This window comes from Beta vulgaris, chromosome 5 (assembly GCF_026745355.1).
Source record: "Beta vulgaris subsp. vulgaris cultivar EL10 chromosome 5, EL10.2, whole genome shotgun sequence".
Classification (NCBI taxonomy): domain Eukaryota; kingdom Viridiplantae; phylum Streptophyta; class Magnoliopsida; order Caryophyllales; family Amaranthaceae; genus Beta; species Beta vulgaris.
Window position 1 is genome coordinate 41,693,916 of NC_079206.1, and position 25,709 is coordinate 41,719,624.

General features: G+C 38.5%; 1 protein-coding gene across 1 annotated transcript; it reads right to left on the minus strand.

Annotated features, from left to right (window-relative positions):
- Positions 1-545: 545 nt before the first annotated feature.
- Positions 546-24,263, minus strand: LOC104908243 (probable protein phosphatase 2C 8). The gene is made up of 10 exons (XM_010697338.3): positions 23,826-24,263; positions 20,242-20,350; positions 19,544-19,580; positions 19,401-19,445; positions 10,840-10,892; positions 8,094-8,252; positions 4,164-4,247; positions 1,597-1,686; positions 1,466-1,513; positions 546-917 (listed from the first exon to the last, which is right to left on the minus strand). Exons 1-10 carry the CDS (start codon positions 24,125-24,127, stop codon positions 807-809), a joined length of 1,038 nt encoding a protein of 345 aa, XP_010695640.1. The 5' UTR covers positions 24,128-24,263; the 3' UTR covers positions 546-806.
- Positions 24,264-25,709: the final 1,446 nt, after the last annotated feature.

Sequence of the window (25,709 nt, forward strand, 5' to 3'; positions counted from 1 at the left end):
AAGTAAAGCAATTACATATAAATTAGTTCTCTTTGTGTGTATTAAAGACAAAAATAAGGATATAGAAGTAAATAATGTATCACATACTAAAAGTAGAAATATTTGCCAAATATAACAAGTAAATCGAGACACCCAAAAATAGTAAAATATAACAATTTAAAAAAGACAGAAGGGGTATTTCCTAAGCAAATTTTGAGTAAAACACTAGTTACAACATACAAGTCTAGTAACGTTACATGTTTGCCCAAATAAAAAAGCGTAGTCATCACTGAACACCTTTTCACACTTCAAAGCACAATTATACATTCAATGTTAATTTATGTTTTTTGGATTTAAAGGAAAATTTTACGATCTTTCTTGTGGTCCCTAATCTTCTCTCCCTAACTCTCTTGATAGTTGTGCCTTCTCGGAATTACAATAATCTTATCAAAGCATTGCTCGATCGGAATGATAAGAGCAATGTATCATCTGTTGCTAACCTTATGATCTTGAAGAGCTTATTCTGACAAACGTGTATGCAAAACCAATAAAGCAACATATGCACATTCAGCAAGCCAACTTCAGCAAATTATGATCATAAAAACGCACTTATCTAATAGTACACTAAACTACATACTTCAAGACCACAGCATTCGAGGCCATAAGATTTAAGTGATTGTACAGGATACAGATTGCACAGCATAATATCAAAAGTTCATATCTTTAGACAGACATGCAGGGAGCGTCTACTGGCATGCCCCACAGCTCATTAAACTTACCAGCCCAGACTAGTATGCCTACTTTCTCAAACAATGATCAACGTTGTCTCACTTGCGACTGAAAACAATGATTACAGCAGTGCAATTATCAGTGCAACCTCGATCAAGAACGGCTTCTCTGACAAGCCGGCGACACACAGCAGCAACAGGTATACCGTCCTGCAAAACACAATCCAAATGAAACACTCATTTGAGAATTATAATATGCATTCAGGTTCTTTAAGTTATACTGTAAATTCTGAAGTGTCTAGAATATGCTTTAAGATTCTTAATTCCTTCTTCCAGGTTTCCTCTCATCCCCTGCTCTTTTATCTCCAGCACCTGTATATCTCTTCTCCCCTCTTCACCCCCATCCAGTTCTACATTAAGGCTTTTTGGCTTAAGCAACTCCCATTTCTTTCCTAGATTCATGACTGCAAGGGTACTTACACATAGAACCTCATGTGCGAAAAGAACGAAAAAAAGCAATTAAACAGTTGTAAAAATATTCATGGCAGGTAATGTAATTTGAAGCATAGACAGAAGTGCACAACAATACTGTGCGATCCGAGAACATAAGATAACCTTTGCAGAGATCAGTAAAGTTAGCATAATTTGCATTGCCAGGAACTGAAAAATATATATACCCATGAATTTGAAGGATTAATCATACTAATAGAGAGCTCATCATATATAGTAAATTTTGTACTCCAACTCCGCCAACTTACTTTTAGCAGCTTGTGCACGAAATCAACAGCATCACTAGGTCCAAGCACCTATAATGACAACATCCATCACATTAATTTCCACATTAAGGCATAGGATTAAGACAAAATGATGGAAGAGATCGCAGCCATACCCCCCAAAGGCCATCGCAGCCAAGAATGATGAAATGCTCTTTTTGAGTGAGATCAAATGACTGGATGTGTGGTGTTGCAATAACACCCACCTGCAATTGTTAGCCACTATGAGAACTACCTCCACCATATTAGTCCCACTTAAGCATCTTCTACACATCTCCCCTTTTTTTCTATGTTAGAACTGGCAGTATAAAATATACAGCACATCCCTTTTACCAGATGGTCTTTTCATTCCCAGTTTCAACATATAATCCCTCTGTTTTTATATTGTAACCTGTGGTAGATCGAGGATTTCACCCACGTGGATTCGGAATCAATGAGTCGTTAAAAGAATATACAATTGATTTAAAAATACAATACATTAATTCAAGCAAGGAATTACAACCGATAACTACAGGGACTTCACACTCAAAAAAAATAAACTGAAAAAATATTCTACGAGTTTTCATACTTCAAATGTATTCTAATTTATCCAAATTCCAAGCATTCAATTCAAGTATTCAAAATTTTCAATTCCATTTTTGCAGCAAATGAGTAATGACTTAAAATTGGAAGTATTATGGCATCAAACTAGACATTGACTCCAAACATTCAAATATATCCACTTATCCAAACATTCAATCCAAACATTCACATATATTGAAACATTCAATCCAACCAATCAAATTTTGTAATTAAGCATTCGATTAAATTTTTTTCAAATAATTACTATAAAATAGAGACAAAGAAATTGTAATTTTTAAAGACTAAATAGTAAAGAAGTAGAAGATTCATATGTGCAAAACTCGGAAAAAACATGTGGGGAGTAGTCCTCGACCTCTAACCCGCGTGCAACAAGTAGCCTGTATCTCAACACGGAACACTCAGCCAAAGCTTATCTATTGTATTTACAATGCGCGGGATGTTTTTAAGGCCACCTTTTTCTTCTTTTTCCAGATTTTTCCTTATTTTTTTCCAAAATTTTGTGGGTTTCACCTCAACCCTAGTTGTAACACTTAAGACATTCATGTTGCTGCTAAGCCCAGTTCCCACCCACCTATTATTTACATGTATGCAAGGAGGAAGAGAGGAAGGAAGGGTCCAGAAGTCTTCACACAAGGAGGGACGACAGGGATTATGGGAGTGGAGGATAGCAACAAAGTAGTGGAGGAAGGAATAGCATAATTCCTGACATCATAACAGAAATTAGTTATGAGTACTAGAGAGAGAAAGCCCTGAGAGAAAGGCATGTGTGTAAATATATAAATAGGGGCCTCACCCAAAAAGGGAGGTATCCAGAAATTTAGAATGAAGAGTGATGTAATGGGAGAGAACCTTACCTCTCGAAAGTAAGGGATATTAGGAGGAGATTACTTAAATCTTGCTTAATACAAAGCTATCTTACTGCTGTGCTATTTTTTGTTAAAAAAAAATAAAAATGAAAGTGGATATAATTTTAATAGAATGTGAATTTCTAATGAGATTACATAAGAAATATTTCAAAAATGAAAGTGGATATAATTTTAATCCAAATTTTCCTCCAACTCAACCAACAAACTTTTTTCTCCATCAAGTACTATTTCTCATCAAAATCAATAAGATGAATTAGAATTTGGAAAACTCAACATGAAAGACTACTTTTAGGTTGTATTTGAATTTTATAACTTTCCAAATGTATATAGTTTATGAAGATTTTTTTTCCTTATATTTGATACATAGTTATCAATATTACGCTACCCCTCAGTCCAAATCCTGGATCCGCCCCTGAGCTTAGCCTAGGCCTTATTGGACTAACAGAAATCAAATGCCTCTGGATAGAGGATGTCTCCAACCCCTTGAACTAGTAGAAAATTTGAGACTAGAACCATATGAGAAACATAAAAATGAAGCGCAGCTAAAAGTTTTCAGGGTAGATACAACAACACCATCAATAACAGTAATTTTCGATAAATAAACCTTAAAACCTATTAAAGTGACTCGTGTCTAGTCTAATAATGCGATGAAAAGAGCTCAATGGCGCAACCAAGATTTCCCCATGCAAATGATCATCACGAAAAACGAAAGGCTAGAAAACGTCCCTACTCCCACCTTATTGAGCACAGTGGTCTTAGCAAACACGAGGTATTTTTCTAATCACTAGGTACTTCAAAAGTTTGCAAGACAAAACATGGTATATCAGAAGCAACTAGAGCCAAAGGACATTTTATATGAGAGAAAACATGGTCTGATAGAATTCCCTCAGTATGTGTACATTATTACCCATAATCAAGTCAGAATGAAACTAGTCAGAACAACGTCCACATGTGAAGAATCAAAAGGACATCAAAATAACTATATTGCAATAATCTCACAATACCATGCCATATCGGTTCGCTTATAGAATATTAGTTTAAATTTCAAACATTATTTAGAAGTAAAACATGTTTGGATTCTCTTAAGGAACATCTACTAGATAAATCACGCATCAATATAGCACACTTGCAGTAGTTTTCTGATTTAGTCACCAATTTTCTTAGAGAAGATAAAGATTGAGCAAAGAACAGAAAGATTCAATAATCATAAAGATATGTCTCATATAGCTTTCAACCTTTTTGAATTGCCAATCCCCAAAAGCTCTAGAAACTTCAAGACGACCCTGCAAGCGTCCAGTGGTGCTAACGGAACCACCAGCCTGCATATACAGCACGCTGAACACATTCAAGATCACATAAAGATGGTTGGCATTTCAAGGCATACGAAGGCCCTGAAGCATATTACAAAAGAAAAGGAGTGCCAAAGAGTAATCAATTATGTCTAATTGCTCCCAGATAATTGGTGTAAGTGGTCAGAACTAAGATCAAGGCTCAGTACACATTATTGCATCAACAATAACCCATATTTAAAGATAAGACCTCTTCTGAATTGCAGATGAGAAAGTAGTGCAAGACTATTTCCATCACTTGGGTCATATTTCTAAGAAGTAATGCTAAGAAGTGTGAGCTTGATAGAGCAACAGTTGTGAATTTAGGTCATATTTCTGCTTGTACGGGTGGCAATAGACATGATAAGCCACAAGGGATAGAATCGTGAATGCGGTTGCGTTGGCCGTGAGCCGGTCAGCTTGCAATGTCGCAGAAGCCGGTAGTAAAAAATTCATATCAATGGACTTTGATCCTCAAATCTGCATTTTCTAGTTTAAGAAGTATTCTTCCAACGTAAAATGACTAAACTATTTGGTTATATACTCGGTGAATGAATAATTACTAAAAACATGAATACCCCATCCTAGTGGTGTCAATTGGGCAGGTGGGCCGGAGATGAACTAGAACCGGACCAGGTGGGCTGGGTCAAGTGGGCTGGGCTGGTGGTTTGGGAGGTGGGCTGAAGCGTTTTCAAGCGGGCTACAGTGGTCTAGGCGGGCCAAGTGGCCCAGATCAGATTTTTTGAATAATAATTCTTACTCAAAAGTATGAAATATAAATATGTTGAAATTTACAATTTAAAATGTTATATAATAATAATTTAATGACGAAGAAAGATAACATTAATGATAATTACATACAGTAATTATAATCACATAACATTATTAATTGTAATAACATAATATTTATATATTATACTTTTGTAGCCCCCTTGAAAAAAAGTCCACCTCCCAAACCGTCAGCCCAGCCCACTTGAACCGACCCACCTTCTCCCCTAGCCGGTCCGGTTCTGGGCCACGAACCCAGCTGCCCAAATGCCACCGCTAATTCAGACGGGCTGTTGGAGAAAGTCTTTTTATGATCCCTAACCAGTCACCTCTGACATAGAGCTGGTAATAGAGCCAGTCCTTGCTCAAATTTCCCTCTGTTAATAAACCACTAACGGTAGAGGTATTGCCTTAGTGGCCAGTAGATTTTGAGACCAGTTGGAAAGACTTCGACATCATTCAACAGCTTTCCAGCTTTCCCCCTTAAGGACAAGGTGGAGGTTCAGGCGGTAGGTAACGTGATGCACCAATAGAAAGCCCCTGTCCGTTCTCACTTACACTAAGCGCAACAAGAAGGGTAAGTTGGGCACTTGCTTATAATTATATTTATTCTCTTTCTTAAGGTTTTCTCAGAACATTAATTTTTTTTTCTTCACATTTGTTCTTTTTCCTCGTTACATCTCCTTTCACCATGATTTTTAAGACTTCTTCAAATTTTATTTTGACATCCTAATAATTTGGTTTCCACTTTACCCCGCCCTCCTTTTTTTTTCCTTATGTATTCTCTCGTCTAACTTCGCACACTTTCACTTTCTCACTTTTCTTTGTTTACTCTCGTTAACTTATTCTTTTACTTGTTTTAATTCTCATATGGTTCCTTATGACAGTTCATGTTAGCTGACCCAGGTGTTGTTGATGTTGTTCTTTAGAGAAATGACGAGGCAAAGTTACTAACATTATGGGAAGGCATGAGCCTTGAATGTTAGTAATGAACGCAGATGGCGCTAGAAACACGAGGTATGAAGAAATTCTTAAGTGTGTTTTGCTTTTTAGGAGTGATGACGAACCGCTCGAATGTAATCTTATCTCATTTGAGAATTACCAAAATTACTCTCTATTCTCTTCTTATTTATTCCATTAAATTCCACTTATTACAATAGACCCCGTTTCTAAATAGGAAAAATTGACATCACAAGTATCAGCTCCCCCCCCTCTATATTGAACAGACCGAATACGAATTAACTTGTGTATTCCTAACTTTGGGGATGTGACTCATAACCTATTAAACAGAAACAAATTTTATATGTTCATTAGGTCAGAAGTCACACAGGTCTATGCTGGGAAGACAGTCAGACACTATTAAAGTTGGGATTATTCCAATATTATTAATAGTTGGGATTTTTTAAAGCAAAGTGAGCATAGTTGGAACTCTTGGTGGCAATTTCAACTTTTCATATAAGGCAACAAACGACTTATCGGCCCATATCTATCTGCTTCTTTGGCTTGACAATCACTATTTCCCAAGTAATACAAAGCAGATATGGCCAAAAAGCAACTCAGAAGACCAATATACAAAATTAGCGCATCAAGTGCCATCATAAGTGACACTTCGACAAAGTACGCTTCCATAAGAACAACAGTTATTATGGCTGCAACCTTGATGCAACATGTATGGTAGAGAATGATAATTAGAGTAAGAGACCATGTATCACATTTAGGGGTGTAAATGAGACGAGACAGCTCGCGAGCTACTCGTGATCAACTTGGTCAAAACTCAACTCGAGAGAGCTTGACTCAAATCGAGCTCGATTCGAAACGCTTGCAAGTCGACTCAGGCTGCCCCAAACTAGAATTTGACTTGAAATGCTAGCGAGCCAAGTTGAGCTACCCAAACTCAAATTCGACTCGCATCATTTACATCCCTAATAATATTAGAATATTTAGGTTGTTGCAGAGTTGGAGTGAGGGGAACAACTTTTACATTTAAGAGATGTGGCATTCAAGTTCCTATGTTGCTAGAGGTCAAAATGTTAGGTGAATTCTTTGGTCACGATCTGCATACAATATATACAATAAGCATTGACACTAAAAGTGATCATCCAATTGAGAATTGGATGAGATCGGGTTGCTACGTGAAATACCAAACTCAATAATCACTAGTTAAGAGAGAAAGAATCTCTCCTATACAAAAAGCAGAATGGCCAAAGAAGAGTACGAAAAGATAATCATCCAAGACCATCATAATTGGATCTTGTAAAGAATATTGCACATAAATAGTAGTTTAGTAAAAAAAAAAAAAACTATATGATTCTTTATATTTAATGCCAAAGCTCTCATCAATATATACTCCCTCCGTCCCTAAATAGAGTTCTCATTTCTTTTGGGAACAAGTATTAAGAAGAAATAATAAGTAGGACCTTAGTTGTATTTATTCACAATTAAAAATTGAAATTGGTACACTATTCATGAATTGTTTATTGAGGAGAGAGAATGTGGGGAAGTGGGTAATATAACAAAGTTAAAGTTAAATAATATTTTAATTGGTGGATCCATACCAAATAAGAAAATGGAAAATCTACTTGGAACATACATTAATGGAAAAATGAAAACTCTATTTAGGGATGGAGGAAGTATCTTTTTCTACCTTTCTTTTTTTGTATTCTTAGACTTATTTCCTTTCTTTTTCACTTTTCTAGACTAATTTCCTTTCTTTTTCACTTTTCTAGACTAATTTCCTTTCTTTTTCACTTTGCTAGACTTATTTCTATCCTTATTTGCACCTGTGTATGTACTTACACTTTTGCTTTTACATGTACTTTCCTATAGCCAAAGTCTACTTCTCCATTCAGGAGGTAGCTGATGGAACTTATCTCATATTGCCAAGACAACTTAGTGCACAACCTTGGTTGTTTTGGTTTTCACATGGAAGTCCACCATGAATGTTAAAGAACTCAAGAATATCTAGTGTATAATGCAAAGAAACACAACCCCTTAAAAATTTTGAATGACAAAAAGCTCCAAACAATCTTCTACCACAGCTGCACGAGTAAAAACAAAAAGGTTTCTGACCTTTTGTATTCGAGCACGCTCTTGCGGATATATAGCTTTGTGTTCTCTTGTCAAAACAATGGCCCTCAATGGACTGAAATCATCTGCGTCATTCTGGTCAATAGTGCTATTAGATCGCGCCACCACTGCCTTTGCATCTCCAATGTTAGCTACAAAAACCTATAGTGGCATTATTATTGACAAGAGCATCAACAGAATTATCCATAAACATCAAATAACACTCAATTTCGAAGTAAAACACCTAAAGAGTGTTTGGTTGGGTGGAAAACATTGTCTTAGAAAAGTGGTTCTTCCGATTTCCCTTGTTTGGTGAGTAAAGGGCCGAAAATAGTTTTTCAAATGATGGAATACAGTTCTCCCAAGGGTGATTTTCCTTCTTAAAGGAAGGGATGCCAACTGTTCCCCCCCCCCCATTCCTTCGATTCCTCTTACCCTCCTCCCATTCATCCTCTCTCTTCCACTTACATTCTTTCTGTTCTCTCTAACTTTTCATGCAAGAAACCAAAAAAGGGAATTTAATTTACAATTGTGTTTTCACCTTGAAAGTAATTTCTCACTTGTATCATTTTCCATTGAAAATATTTTCAGTTCAACCAAACGGAGCCACAAAGAACAACCATACAGCATAAACACATACATATCACCAACTAAGCCACAAGTAACATGTGCATAGAATACTAGTAGACCAATAGCTGAACAGGACTTTGGAGTCCAAACACAGCACATTATAAGGTCCAGATATACTGTCTACATTCTAAAGGCACCAATATAAGCGCAGAGCTGAGAATTTCTTCTTCCTTAATGAGTGCTCTTGGATTATAATGCCTCGTGTCCACATAGAGTTCTGTACAAAGAAGTTGCATGACTTGCATCGAATAGGACACTAAGTATGATGCAAAATGAAGGGTGCAAAGGAAAAGACAGAAAGGCCCAAATAGAGGGGTTCCAGCTTACTAAAGCTTGTGTCAATACTCAGTAGCTTATAACTAGAAAATACTTCAGCATATCTTGCAATAATTAACAACAAAAGGCTAACTTCAGCATATCTTGCAATATTATCCTAACTTCAGATTACCCCAAAGCTATCCTAAGTGGAGGGGCGGGGGGTGGGGAATCAAAGTAGAGGGATTTCGGGTAATGCAAGGGGAAAGGGAAAAGCAAAAAACCCCAACCAAACAACTTTTAAGGGAATGGAATCGATGTTCTCCCTTTTCCTTTCTTGTAACCCCCTAACCAAAGGCCCCCTTAGTTCAAATACCTACTTCTGGTAAATTCTACACCATAAAAAGGTGGCATAATTGTTAGCTCCACTGACCAAAATAAGCAATTTCACCTTCAATTTAAGCCTTAAATCAGCTAAAATGAGGGAATTACTACTAGAGACTCCAGCTTCTATTGTGGAAGAATTGTTAGCTCCAATCACGAAATTAAGCAATTCACCTTCAAGTTTCAGCCTTAATCCAAGCTAAAATGGGGATGTTTCAAGTCTTCAACGTTTATGTGTTACTCCGGAAGTGTGTACAACTATTTTTAAAAGTCAGATTTTTACTTCTTTTGCTTTTCAATTTATAGCGAGGCCAACATAATTAGGGATTATTCTATTCCTGTTATAAATTCCTCATCCTGTTAAGCTATGCACGAAGCGGAAAGAATTAAAGCAAACAATTTCAAGATTCAAATAGAGAAAATTATTACTCTGTCCCACTTTAATTGTCAAAATTGTCATTGCCATTGCCATTACCATTATCATTATTAGTATCATCATCATTATTTTGTCAAGTAATTAATGGTGATTACATATTCTAATTAATTTATGTTTGTGTTTGTGTTTGTGTTTGTGTTTGTGTTTGTGTTTGTGTTTGTGTTTGTGTTTGTGTTTGTGTTTGTGTTTGTGTTTATGTTTATGTTGTTGTTTATGTTGTTGTTTATGTTTATGTTTATGTTTATGTTTATGTTTATGTTTATGTTGTTGTTGATTATTATGTTGTTTATTATTATTATGTTGTTTATTATTATGTTTATGTTGTTTATTATTATATGTTTATTATTATGTTTATGTATGTTGTTTGTTATTGTTATTGTTATTGTTATTGTTATTGTTATTGTTATTGTTATTATTGTTGTTTTTGTTGTTGTTACTATTATTATTATTATTATTACTATTATTATATTGTTCTTATTGATATTGTCGTTGTGTCATTGTTATTATCATCCTTCTTATTATAATTGTTAATATCATTAATATTATTATTATCATTATATTATTATTATTGTTATTATTATTATTATTGTTAAAATATTTATTAATATTATTTGAGCATTCATCCAACTCAATCGACAGAAAAGTACTCCCTGTGATTTTTTATCTTTCTCACTTTCCTATGCGAATCTAACAATGTACATCTTTAAGCTTAAATATCTTTAATTATATATTAGTAAAAATTATGACGGCTGAATATTAATAAAGTACTAATTGAGACGAATCAAACAAGACCCCCACATGACTATATTTTATCTTATAAATTGGCAAAATTTGAGAGATTCTCTCTAAGTATTGATAGTGTCACAATTACAAGTGAGATTAAAAAACATGGAGCACTAATCAAACTCCATAAAAACGATCATTTGTTATCAAAAATAAAAAATGAACCAATTCATTCCAGGCACTTATGAAGTTCAATATATTTGATCAGCAAGTAGTCCAGAAAAGTGGCCATAAATTAGTCAATCAACAGATTGGACTTACTGTTTGTCCCAGTATCCATACACATACAGCTGTAGCACCATCCTGCCAACCACCTGTCACAGTAAATACACCAGATAAATAGAGAGGAGAGAGTTGTGTTCGAACAAAAACTAAGAAATTCGAGGAACATCTAGCAATTTATTTCATGTTCCCAAACTCTAAAAATATTCAATAAAGTGGCAGAAGTAACAAAACTACTAAACAGTTGGCTGTAACTCCAGAAAGAATTTGCTGATATGCTATCAAGAAAACTTTTAAGTTTCATGAGTATAAGCTCACAATCAACCCTATGATATTAGTATTATGCCAAGAGTTCCATGCTCAGCATCAGCGGCATGCTTTCCTGTTTTTTCTACCCTCCCCCAGTACCCTGAGTCAATGGTAAAACCTAAGAACATATACATCTAGAAAGCAAAAGGTGAAGAAGAACATGAAGAGCCACTATCTTGACAAAGTAAATAGATTTTGCACACAAGAGATGGAATGTCACAGCATAGTCCCCAAGACTTCAGAGAAACATGATAAATATATTGCTAAAACAAGGGTTCAACACAAATGAAAACCCTTCCCCACTATCCTGTTCGAAACAATTTTATACCTGAACCCCCTTTAATTGTGAGAGGAACCCTTTTACAAGAATCATTCAGCCTCAAAGAAAGCTTCTTATCAGTTACAGCTACCTCTAATAGCTAAATTGTACATTTTGGGGTGTTGACTTTTTCTTTCTAGCTTAGACAAAGAGTTAACAATCTCGAACCATCCATTAACACCATCCTAAGGGCTACAATCAGCCACGCATGTATTTATAACGTAATATTTGGTTTTAAGAGAAACTTGCAAGTCTAGAGATATTTTTGTTTAAACAAAAAACAGATTATGGGGATGTTCGGTCCAGTTCATGGGATAGGCGAGGACTCAAAACACAGAAAGAAAGGAAAATGTTATCATAAGCCTTTGATTACTCACTTTGTTTGGTTAGTAATGGCTTCCAATGCCCTTACTTGAGCATGATTATATATTGCCTACACTAAGTGTAATAATTGACCACCATATCTAGCCTTCGTTTGGCATTCATTATATAGAATTAAGAAGCTACTTATGATTATGTTGCTACTTAGCATTAGCATATTTTACAAAAGGCATTCTACTGGTTTTTCGTCCCAAAGAAGACATTAGCATATTGGGTCACATGTGCAAAGTGAATGTACTCATCATCAAACCCTTAAAAGAAATATAATCACTAATCACATGTGTACTGATGCACCAAAAGGTTGTTTATTCACAAAATGGCTCAAACCTACTACTTCCTCTGTTTCGTTTTAAATGCAACAAAGGGGTATACTTTGTGAGATATAAAATATTCCTTTGTTGCATTTAAAACGAAACAGAGGAAGTATTAAACAACCTTCCTCCAATCCCCCCCCCCTATGTTACTTGAACTTTCCCTTTCACCTCAAGTACTCGTGTGGCTATGTCATAACTCACATATGGTGTGCACGATGGACATTTGACACTTCATTTTTAGACCAAGAATATGGAAACATTTTATCATATAACAAGTATCAGTTTGGAGACATAGCACAGAATAATGAGAAACAAGTAACATAGATCTATACATGTAAGTATATTAAAAAAAAAGTGAGTAAATTACTATGAAATTATTAACTTGGCCCCCCTTACCATATCAGTATTCTGGTACATAAACTATAATCACAAATTATTATCTTAGGTCTGTATATACAGTAAGATTGCTGACAAGTCACCCCATATCCCATTACAAAGTCCCCTCATATGTCCATATTCCATTAAAGGACGCTCATCCCCTAAAAGTCACTCCATATCCCATAAAAATCCACTTCATTCTAACTATACAACTCTTGTAATCAAGTTGACTTTAGATGGACAATGACCTGGGATTTGTATCAATCCAGCCCTACCCAAAACCTTGCCTTCCACCACAAAATTGAAGACCGCACTCAGAGGCAATGTGCTAAGTTAACAAAGGGGAAAACACTGTCCAAGTTGTTCCCTTCATTTTAATCTAATTCTTCCGAACCTTCATGCGCTCAGGTTGTTTCAAAGCACCACAGATAAATTGATAAAGTGACACTAGCTATGATCATAGGTCGATACTCCAAGTAGAGAAAAGTTCAGTTAGAAAAACATACTAGACTAACTACAGAGAAGTAAAGAGAAGCAAAATCATTTATATCTTTTTATTAAAGTAGTCTACCCCCCTACCCGCGGCTCATTTCAACCACCATTACAATTAGTGTGAAAACTGGAACTCTAAGTAGCATAGTTATGGGGGCATTATACAGATACAAGGAACAAAATGGGCAATTGTAAATATCAAGAAATGGGTATGGCAAGAGAATGATAATATAAAGAAAAGAAAAAAAGAAAAAAATTCAAATTAAATCTTAGATATATACTAGGGGATACGACTTTTGTATACACTTTTATAATTTTTTCTTAACAACACTTTCCTTTTTAGGATGTAGTTTTAGTTATTATCTACCTTTTCCCTCACAACAACCACCCGTGTGACTCTAATGGACCACCAATGAGGCTCTTCAACTTATTTTCACTAATTTCTGAAAAAACAAGTTAGATTAGTTTAAATAAGCTTTGACAAGTTTCAACAAGTTCTGATGAGTTTCAATAAGTCAAAATAAATTGAATAGAACACACCCTAAACCCTTATTCCTTGGATACTCTCCAATAGAAAGTGGGGAGAACACTCTTAAAGAGAGGTAATATTTCTTTTTTTTACTTATTGCTGAAGAGATTAATAGATATATCCTGATGCACCTCATAAGTCTGCTAAGGCCCAGCCCATTCCTCCTATTTTATATACTTATAACAGAAGAAAGAAGACAGCTGTCATTGATAAGTGAGAGGACTTATCCCTGCTGAGATCACTAGGGGGAATGTACTGAGCTAAGAAGAGAATATTGTGACAGTAGGTGGTTAGTCTGTTAGCCACCTGTCATTTTGTTAGGCCACTAAGACTCACTCTGTAGTAAATATTTTTGTAATAAATACCCAGGAGAAAGGGTGAGAAAGGCATCCAGAAAATTGTGTAAACTTAGTGATTCTTTTAGTGGGAGAGAACCTTCACCTCTCGAATGTGAGGGAGTTGTAATTGCAGGATTTCCCTAATCTTCAATACAACTACTATCCTTAGCCTAATTTCCTTGTCTAATTTCTGCTTAAAGTGAACTAAAATTCCTGTAGCTTAGCATTTGGTATTAGAGCAAGTTGCGGTTTAGAGCTGGGAAAGATGGTGGTTAATTCCACAAACACCCAGAGGATTGAACAGTTGGAGCAAGGGTTGACGGAGCTTCGAGCTGCTATACCCTCTGAAGTAGAAACCGCCGTGGAGAAGGCTATGGTTGTCTTCCAACAGGCCATCGCCACTCAGGTCGCCGGAAGTCTGGACAAGGCGATGGAGAAACTGGGGGAAGAATTTTCCCAACTTACTGAGCGACTGGAAGGAAGGATTTCCAGAGCTAGAGGGGACCATGAGCAGATGATCGGCGACAATCGTCGGAATCTCGATAAGTTTCAGGAAGAGATCAGGCAAGCCCTCTCGAAAAACGAAGGAGAAGTACCGGAAAGCTCTCGTGCAGGGGGGAAAGACCCAGAACGTGGGGGGGAGATCGGCTCCGACGAAGTCTCAACGTGGAAGAAGAGGAGAGAAATTTTGAGGCGGAACACCCATTTGGAGATGATAATGGGGTGAGGCTGAGTGGAGGATTTGGAGGTGGTTACCGCGGCGGAGGTGGGTGGCGTGCGAAGAAGCTTGACCTACCGATTTTCAACGGGGCCAACCCGGACGGGTGGATCATGCGAGCTGAGAGATTTTTTCACTTCTACCGTTTGACGGAGGAAGAGAAGGTGGAAGCTGCGGTGGTCTCGTTGGATGGGGACGCCCTCTTGTGGTACCAATGGGAACATCGCCGGCGCCCCATCCATCGTTGGGAGGAAATCAAGGCTTTACTGTTGAAGGAGTTCCGACCATCGGTCACCGGAACTTTGTATGGTCAATGGATGGACCTCCGGCAGACCGGCAGCGTGGAAGAATACTTGAGAAAATTCATCGAGTTGATCGCACCTTTGGAAGGGATAACGGAGGAAGTGGCGTTGGGAAAATTTATTAGTGGGTTGAAGGAGGGGGTGAAGAATGAGTTGTGGGTTACTGGACCCAGAAACTTGGAGCTAGCCATGGACCAGGCCCTAAGAATTGACAACAAACAGAAGGCCTTGGGCCGAAATCTCTCGTACTCACAAAATTCCTGGGTGACAGCCAAGAACTATCACCCAACCTCTTTCTCCAAGCCTGCCACACCAGCCCAATCAAATTACTCCACTTATTCCACAGCCTCGAACACCCTTAGCCCAAACAAATCCAGCCCAAACCTGATCACAAAAACGCTGCCTATAGCCAAGCCCCTTGGTGAACTTAGGAGACTAAGTGAGAAAGATCTCCAGTATAAAAGAGAGAAGGGCCTGTGCTTTAGGTGTGATGAGAAGTGGCACGTGGGCCATAAGTGCAAACAAAAGGAGCTCAGTGTGCTTCTCACATACGAAGAAGGAGAGGAAGAGGGCATTGAACTGGCAGATACCACCATGGAAGACCCATACCCCAGACACGAACCCACCTAACCAACCTAGCCCAGAAATTTCCTTGAATTCCGTGATGGGGCTAACTAGCCCAAAAACCTTGAAGCTGGAAGGCTCCATTAAAGGGGAGAAGGTGGTGGTCATGATTGACCCAGGTGCAACGCATAACTTCATTTCACTTGAAACTATCCAGCGACTACAACTACCAGTCAGCCCATCCAAGAGCTTTGGGGTTTCCTTGGGAACCGGAGCTGCAGTACAAGGAGAGGGGGAGTGCAAGCAGGTGGAAGTGGTGATGCAGGGGGTGGTGATTATGGAAGATTTTTTACCCCTACCCTTGGGGAACTCAGACATAATATTAGGTATCCAATGGCTTGAGAAGTTAGGGACCATGACCACTAACTGGAAAACACAGACCTTAGTTTTCAAGGGCGGGACACAATGGTGTTGAAAGGAGACCCGCTTTGAGTAGGGCCTGTATATCCCTCAAGGCTATGTTGAGAACCATCAAGAAGGCAAGGGGAGGTTTTTTGGTGGAGCTGAATCAACTGGAGCAAGCTGAAGGTGGAGCCACCAGTGACGAAGGCAGTAGCTCATGCCCTCCTGCCCTCTTACCAGTGCTGGCCATACATGAACAGGTATTTCACATGCCTACTGGTTTACCCCCTATTAGAAATCATGAACATGCCATAACTCTTAAGCATGGTACTGACCCCATCAGTGTGAGACCTTATAAATACCCCCAAGTGCAAAAAGATGAGATAGAAAGTTTGATAAAAGATATGTTATTGGCTGGCATAGTGCAAATTTCCCATAGTGCTTATTCTAGCCCCGTATTGTTGGTAAAAAAGAAGGATGGTTCTTGGAGATTTTGTGTTGATTACAGGGCCTTAAACAAAGCTACGGTCCCAGATAAATTTCCCATACCAGTAATAGAAGAACTATTGGATGAGTTACATGGAGCTACAGTCTTTTCTAAGCTTGATCTGAAATCAGGCTATCATCAAATTCGAATGAAACAAGAAGACATTCCTAAGACAGCTTTTAGGACCCATGAGGGTCACTATGAATTTTTGGTTATGCCCTTTGGGCTAACCAATGCACCTGCCACTTTTCAAGGTCTCATGAAGGAGATTTTTAAACCCTTTCTCAGGCGCTTTGTGCTAGTATTTTTTGATGATATTTTAATCTATAGCTCTACCATGCAACAACATGTGGGTCACATGGAAGAGGTTCTGGGGTTATTGGCTGCTCATCAGCTTTATGCCAATAAGAAGAAGTGTGAGTTTGGAAGGACTGAAATAGCATATTTGGGGCACATCATCTCGGGGTGGCCATGGACAAGACAAAAGTGCAAGCTATGCTGGAGTGGCCCTTGCCTACTACATTGCGCGAATTGAGGGGATTTTTGGGGTTGACTGGCTACTATAGAAAGTTTGTGCAGGGATATGCCAATATAGCTCAACCTCTCACCCAACAGCTAAAGAAAGACAGTTTTTCTTGGACCAAGGAAGCTACAGAGGCCTTTGACCTCCTTAAAACGGCTCTTACTAGGGATCCTATCCTAGCCATGCCTGATTTTCATCTCCCTTTTGTGATAGAGACAGATGCTTGTGGATATGGGTTGGGATCAGTGCTGTTACAAGGACATCCCATTGCTTATTTTAGTAAAACCTTGGGGCCCAGGGCTCAAGGTAGGTCCATATACGAAAAGGAGTTGATGGCAGTGGTTTTGGCAGTACAAAAGTGGAGACATTACCTCCTGGGAAGGCATTTCACTATCCACTCAGACCAACAGAGTCTGAAATATTTACTGGAGCAGAGGGAGATAGGCCCCCAAATATCAAAAATGGGTTAGCAAATTGTTAGGCTATGATTTCGAAATCAAGTATAAACCTGGGAAGGCATTTCCCTCTTCCATTGTGTCTGACCGGGATAAGGTTTTTATGAGCATATTTTGGAAGGAGATGTTCAAGCTACAGGGGACACAATTACACAGAAGTACTGCCTACCACCCTCTGTCTGATGGGCAAACTGAGGTGGTTAACAAGGGCCTGGAAACCTATCTTAGGTGCTTTATCCAAGGAAGACCTAAGTCCTGGGCAGGGTGGTTACCATGGGCAGAGTATTGGTACAACACCTCTTTCCATTCATCTACAGGCTGCACCCCATTTCAGGCTGTGTATGGCAGAACCCCACCCTTGTTGCACAAATTTGAGAAAGGCAGTACTGCAGTTGGCACCTTGGAAGAGCAACTACTGGAGCGTGATTCTGTGATAGATGATCTGAAGTTTCAGCTCCTACAGGCACAACATTCCATGAAACATCAGGAGGACAAAAGTAGAAGGGAGCTACTGTTAGCTCCAAAAGACATGGTGTATCTTAGGTTGCAACCCTATAGACAACATTCTCTAGCCAAGAAGTTGAATGAGAAATTGGCACCCAGATACTATGGGCCCTACAAGGTCCTGAGTAAAATTGGCTGAGTTGCATATAAGCTAGAGCTCCCTTCACATGCCAAAATCCACCCAGTTTTTCATGTGTCACAACTCAAGGTGGCCCCTGGGAATCAACCAGTGTCACCTACCATTCCTGCCCAACTTACCTCTGATATGGTCCTAGAAGCTCACCCTCACGCTGTGATGGGAGTTAAGTACTCTCCTCACCAACCAGCTCAAGTCTCACAAGTGTTGATCCAGTGGGCTAATCTGCCTTTGTTTGATGCTACTTGGGAGGATGCTCAAGCCATCCAGCTTCGCTTCCCTGAGTTCCACCTTGAGGACAAGGTGGCAGTTTGGCTGGGGGGTATTGCTAAGGCCCAACCCATTCCTCCTATTTTATATACTTATAACAGAAGAAAGAAGACAGCTGTCATTGATAAGTGAGGACTGAGATCACTAGGGGGAATGTACTGAGCTAAGAAGAGAATATTGTGACAGTAGGTGGTTAGTCTGTTAGCCACCTGTCATTTTGTTAGGCCACTAAGACTCACTCTGTAGTAAATATTTTTGTAATAAATACCCAGGAGAAAGGGAGAGAAAGGCATCCAGAAAATTGTGTAAACTTAGTGAGTTCTTTTAGTGGGAGAGAACCTTCACCTCTCGAATGTGAGGGAGTTGTAATTGCAGGATTTCCCTAATCTTCAATACAACTACTATCCTTAGCCTAATTTCCTTGTCTAATTTCTGCTTAAAGTGAACTAAAATTCCTGTAGCTTAGCAAAGTCCAACTGAAGTCTAAACGTTATTGCATACTCCAGTAGCTAAGTTATTAGCTGCACTTAATATATGGTTTTATGCACAAAACAAAAGTCATTCAGCTTACTTTTTGAAACACAAACCATACTCAATCCTTCTTACACCTTACACCATCTGTTATCACGTAAAAAGGGGCTAGAAGAGATATAGGATGAAAATGAAAAACACAGTCTCTCTATCTTTCCCAACAACTAACGGCTCTATTTCACACACCGGCCCTCCTTTTTTAGTTAGAGCTAACTTTTAAACTTTGGGGACACACGGTTGAATGAGAATTTTCGTCCCCAAAACATCCCCATAAATGCCAACACCGTACTTATATTGTGTAGTTGTGCTTGATACCGTACGGACGTTCTGGAGCCCCTCCTGAGCGAACCCATGCTGTAAATACACCCCCACCATACCGAGTATTGGGGACACAACTTCAGTGCTGTCCCTGTACCACATAGCTGGAAGTAATGCTTGAACGATTCCTTCTAACACATAATTTGTAGTATTTACTTCATTATCATCATGTTCAACGCATTGATCTAAAGTATGGATTATCATAAATAGGAAGTATGAGCTATTAAAAACGATCACCTAATTTTAAAAAAAAAAACAAATAAAAACGATCACCTAATAAGAATGTAAGAAGAGTAGCTCACGTAAATAAATAAAAAATCATTGCACTACCAGCTGCACTTTCTACAAGAAGAGCTTCATCAGTTGTACGAAAACCTGCAATTGGTGAATATATTGAAAAGGAATCAGCTGATAGCATGAAGTTTCAATTTTCCAGTTCATTAGTCACCCAATTGGAAATCATGGATTATTACCTTCAAGAATCGCCTTTTTGGCAGCTTTGACATCCAACTGCAGTTTAGAAAACGAAACAATATAAGATAATGCATACCTAAGAACTGTATTAGTTTGAATACGAAAAATTAAACTAGCAGGAAAGTCTAGCTGACATCCATCTTAGATATGTGAATCAAAGTAAAATATTTTCTTTTAGTCTGTTTGCAGGCGTACCCAGACACATGTAATTTACAGCAAATAGTAAATTGGAAACTCTACCCAATAGTTTGTAACAAATCATTAGAAAGAAAGTAGAAAATGTAGAACAGTAGCTTCTTAGTACAGAATAAAAACAATATATTTTTCAGAACAAAGTTAACAACCTTTAACACAATTTGACCAAAAGGATGTAACAAAATACTACCTCTGTTTTTATTTAGTTGCAACGTTTTGACTTTCACGCTTGCCAATGTACAATTTCAAATCGTTTTATCTCTAATTGTATGTAAGTAAAAATTATAAAAATTTGATATTATGAAAGCTTACATCGAAATGAATCAAACAAGACCCCACATGACTATATTTTGTTTAACATATAAATCAATAAATGTGGTCAAATAAGAGAACATGAATAGTGCAATTTGTCAAACGTTGCAACTAAAAGAGAACGGAGGTAGTATCTATAAGGAAGATCTAAGAAAAAAAATCAAAGGTATGGGAGACCACATAAACACACCAACTCACGTGGTAATCCTGCTGAAAGAACGTTAGAATGTAAATGGTTCCGCACATATTCAGCTGCTAGCCGACCTCCATGTCCATCATATATAGCAAAGTGTGCACATCTGTCAAAACTCCAGAAAAGAAATGAGAACTAGCTTCATTATAATCCCCATCTTCCTCTCTTTTTTGAGGCTCAGGAGCAAGTAAGCCAACCAATTACCAGTTACACACCAATAATAAAATAGTAAAAGTTAAATTCCTTAGAGAAAGAAAGAAGGTAAGAAAATGAGAACAAAAATAACAAAAGAGCCGTGACAATCTTATGCAGGAGATCTTATACAACCAATTGTCTGCCTTCTGCTTCTCAAATTTACGGGTTAAACACGTACAATTGGAAGGCGTAAAAGCAGGATCTCGCATTGGAGGTGAACATTCTAGGGTATCCTTCAGTTACTATACGGTTAATAACGATTGCTAAAATTTTCTGCAATATTGATACTAATTGAGAAGGAACAAGGTTGTATTTTCCCTTTGGTACCATCTAATGGGATTTTCCTAAGTCTTTTGAAGATACTGTAGAGCTTGATTATAACACTATCTTTCAAGTTTCAATCTGTCGTCCCTGAAGGACCCCTAGTCCTCTGATGCTATATTTCAGTCTCTTGTTCCAAATAAAACATTTTCCCCATCAAGAATACTAATCATATTCTAATTTAGGAAAAATTGACACATGTGGTCCAACTATTACCAATTATTTTTTATAGGTTCCAACTATCGATTATTCCCTACACGTCCTAAGTGTGGCGTCTCGTGATCTTCATAGGACCCAACAGGTTACCAACCTGTTGTAGCAGGTTAGATGTCACGTGATGGTATTAATTGAGCACATGGTATGGGAGTTTGAGTGAGACATCATTATCATCACCATTAGACAGCAGCAACAACAAGATGACTACAATGTTGGTTTCAATTTGAAATGTCTCACGACTCTCACCTTCACTAGTTTTCATTCATTGCTCCTACCCACTTAAATTACCATTTTTGCTCTTTCTCTCTCCTCTCATATCTCCCTTCATTGACTTACAGATTCTTGTTTTCCCTGTAAAATACAAGTTCTACATCATTCCAAAAAGAAGAGATTTGTAAATCAATTTCTTTAAGCTGTGCTTGGTAACGGCAGCTTTGTCAATGACCCCTCGAATAAACAAAGAGAAACTTCCTTAAAAGAGATTCCACACGCAACCCTTTTTAAGATAACATGTTGAGTGAATTAATGACTTCTCAACCTTTCCTTGGTCGCAGAGATCAATTAACGAATGAACTATATAAGGATTTTTTTCTGGGTTTAATGGGTTTCATTCAAAATTGAGAAAGACATTATTCGGGGGAGAAAGAGGCAGAATCACAGGTAAAACACCATGTCAAGTTGGTGCTTCCAACTAATAATGGTAAGTTCAGATGATATAGCTGACTGGAAAAATTAACTCCGGCGACTGACAGCTTACTGGAAAAATTAACTCCGGCGACTGACAGCTTACTGGAAAAATTAACTCCGGCGACTGACAGCTTACTGGATTTGACGTCGGCCAGAAAAATGTCCGATGTGCTGCTCATTTTTTTGAATCTGGGTCAAAACGAAAAAAGTGTCTATCAATGGCTTCTTTACAAGACCGGTGAGTTGAAGTGCGCTTGAGGTTTCCGAAGCTATGTTAGGTATGAGGGTCAGAGTGTGCTATAACTGAGGTTCCATATCTGGAACATGCCTGATTTATTTGGTCGTGGAACAAAGTATTTTCCTTCATCTTATATGGGTCTCGCTCTTGATACTCTTTTCAAGTGCAATTCTAAAAAATTTACATCCCATCTTTGAGAGGTTCCACAAAAGGCTTGCAACATGGAATTAGAAGCCATTGCTAAGAGGTAGGCCTTGTTCTTTTGGATTGGATTGGATTGAACTAAGGTGAACTGAACTGAAACTCTAAGAGGAAACTAGCTGAGGTGAGGGGGGGATTTTATCCCCGGCCTTCGCCCGTTCAATTTTCAAAAGGAAATTAATTAGGGCATTGTATGTATAGCTATAGGATTGAACAATCCGCTTCTTCCGCCCACCAACCCTTGATGAGCTAACAGAGCAGGTTTAAGGGATTCTGCTTGAAGAGCTTAACTTGTTTGAACTCAATTGAATTTACATTAATTCAGTCCAAAAGAACATACAGTAGAATAGATTAACTTGTAAAAAGGAGCACCATTCTCTAGCTCACCTATATAAAAAGAACACCATTCTCTAGCTCACCTATATATTTTCATGTCCACGTTCACTATCCCCAAAAGTTTGACTTCTTAGAAAAAATTGAACCAGACTTCCTATATGTTAACATTAATTCTAATAAAGTTTCAATTAAGTATAGGAAGACGTTTGCCAGCCCAAACACGCTTGAGGCCTTCACATAGTCCTATCCATTCGACAAATGATGCTCTTATCATAGAGAAATGGCATGAAGCTTTGCAAATGTAGACATGCGTTGTGGAAAAACATCGTTAACTTAGAGAACTTAGAAGTTACGATCATTCTATCTTTTGCCAGACATTTTACCATAACAAAATTAACAGATTTAACCACTAAATAAACGAAAGTTTCCATATCATTTGCCTTGTTTAAAACATATTCAAGTCAAGATATATAATTGTAATACTCCTTCAAACTATTAGATTACCCCTTTGTTTTTTCAGAAGTCAAAGCACTAATATATAATACGGTTTTTTCACCAAGTACCCCCGAGTTTTCAGAAAATTCACCTGGTACCCTCCAAGTTTTCAAAATTCACAGGGTACCCCTAAGTTTCAAACTAATACACGGGGTACCCTTAAATGCCCTTAATGACTAACGACGTTAACCGCCGTTAGTCATTAACCCTAATTTTCTGTTTTCAACTCTAATAACCTCTAAACCTAAACCTAACCCTAACCCTAATCCTAACCCTAACTCTAACCCTAAACCTAAACCTAACCACCCTTCCCCCACCCTCCCACCACCCCTACCCCCTGTCCCACCCCCACCCCCGCCCCAGCAGCCCCCCTCCCTCACCCCAGCAGCCCCCCTCCCCGACCCTCGCAACCCCCATCCCCACCGCAGCCCCACCCTCCCTCCCCCACTCCAAGCAATTTTCGCAGCCCTGAAATCTCACCCCCTCCCCCACACCCGCACCCCCACAGCATACCCCCCACCCCCGCGCCACCACCCTCGTTTTCGCAGAACCCGAAATCGCACCCCTCCCCCACCCTCGTTGCACCACCCTCCTCCAATTTCTGCGAAACAAAAAGTCCCCCCACAGCGAAAAAAATAAAGGGAAGAAGAAGGAGTTGCGGGCGGCGCGGGGGTGGGGTGGTGGGTTAGGGTTAGTGTTAATGTTAGGGTTTAGTGTTAGGATTAGGGGATTAATTAGGGTTAAAGTAGAAAATTAGGGTTAACGACTAACCGTTACTTTTTATAATTTATTTTTATTAATATGCAATTGAAGATATTAACTGTCAAATGGACGTCTTGAAGACTGAAAAATCAAAATTAAAAAAAAAACAAGTAAATAGTTGATAAAATACCTTAATTTGGCGGAGTCATAAGCATTAGCACCAGGGAACACAACCCAGGCATCCTCCATAGTATGCCTGGAGCCCTTATCTTCAGCAGCAGCAGCTTCGATGGTAACGAAACTACCAGCAGATTTCGCATCATTTGCACAACTTGATTTTGGTTGCTGTTCCTCCATATTTTCTGAGGCATCTAGTTTTGTTTTCTTCATTGTAGAACAATCAGAAGCTTGGATTTCAGGCTTACGCTTGATTACTGAATCATTGATTTCCTGGGAGTCGTACGAAGAAGAGGGAGCAGCTTTTCCGGCCATTATGAAGGTGTAAGAGACAGGATTTAGAAGGGGAGTGAGCGACTGAGCGGAGGTGTAGGACTAGGATTTGTTGTCCCCAAACGAAATTCGGTTTTGTGAGGTGAGACTTTAGGCCGAGGGAGATCCAACATCCGGAGATCCCACACGATTAAGGCCTGTTCTCCCCAGTTTATTTTCAGTTCAGTTCAGTTTAGTTCAATTTAGTTCAATTCAGTTCAGTCAGATCAGTTTAGCTCATACCAGTTCAATTGAGTTCAGCTCTTGACAATATTTTTACTCTCACATATCACTATTCATTTCAGTTCAGTTCGATTCAGTTCAGTTCAATTCAATTCAGTTCAGTTCAGTTCAGCTGTTTTATGCCGAATAGAGTAGGCCCTAAGGCTTTATTTAGTAGGAAGGATTTGAATGGAAAAGAAAAGAAAGAAAAGATAAAAATAAATTTTCTCATATTTGGTAAAAGAAAATAAGAGGAGTTTGATTGGGAAGGAGAGGAATAGGAATGGCAACGGGTCGGACTTGGATCGGATATGCATAATCCGACTCCAACCCTACAAGAAGTCGGATTTTAAATCCGAGGCCGATTCTGACTCTGACCCTACAAGAAGTCGGATTTTAAATCCGAGTCCAACCTCGAAATCCGACTCCGAAAATCTGAATCCAACCCGACTTTAAACCCGAACATCCGACTCCGGATCTGATCCGACATAAAATCCGAACATTCGACTCCGAACCCGATCAAACTTATTTTTCTGGCCATTATTTATAAAAGAATAGTCCACTATAATACAATAATTTAATCATTATAATTTATTCTAATAATCATATGGAAATCTTATATAGTACAAATCATCTAAATATTATTATTATTTTTAACAGTCATTTCTTCAATGGAAAAATCCTATATAATACAATTGGCTGAAAGTCGAAGTTAGGTTATACATAAATTATACATTAACATAAATAAGAAAAAAGGATTGATTGACTCAAAGTCGGAGTTGGATTCGGATGTCGTATTATTCTATGAGATCCGACTCCGACCCTCTTTCAACTCGGAGTCAGACTTTTTAAACGGAGTCGGAGTCAGATTATTTTTTTAGTTTTTTCACCAAATACCCCTGACAAAAAAGTTTATTCACCAAATACCCCAACTTTTTTCAAAATTCACCATATACCCATGACTTTTAACAAAATTCACCAGAAACCCCAAATTTTTTTAAAAATGACAAATAATGCCGTTAATGACTAACGGCGGTTAACTCCATTAGTCATTAGTATTAATTAACCCTAAAAAACTCTAATTAACCTAAAAATCCTAAAAACCTAACTAACCTAACCCCCCTCCCTCTCTCTCCCCTAACCCACCACCCCCAACAACCCCAGTCCCACCAGCTACAAGCCCCCACCACCCAGCCCCCTCCTCTCCCCTTCCCCGCCAGTCGCGACGCCCCTACCCTCCCCTTCCCCTTCCCCTTCCCCTGCAGTCACCTAGCCCCCTCCCCTTCCCCTGCAACCGTCAGGCAACCCCCCTCCCCTCCCGTCCCTTCGCGCACCTTTGAAACCCTTGCAGTCGTTTTTTTTT

What these genes read in the sequence shown, in the direction of transcription:
- LOC104908243 (XM_010697338.3), bottom strand. Translation starts at nt 24,127, where the DNA reads ATGGCCGGAAAAGCTGCTCCCTCTTCTTCGTACGACTCCCAGGAAATC. An exon ending in GGGATTGGCAATTCAAAAAG is followed by an intron (nt 1,687 to 4,163) that starts GTTGAAAGCTAT and finishes TAACAATTGCAG; the next exon opens with GTGGGTGTTATTGCAACACC. An exon ending in TCGTGCACAAGCTGCTAAAA is followed by an intron (nt 918 to 1,465) that starts GTAAGTTGGCGG and finishes TGTGTTTTGCAG; the next exon opens with GACGGTATACCTGTTGCTGC.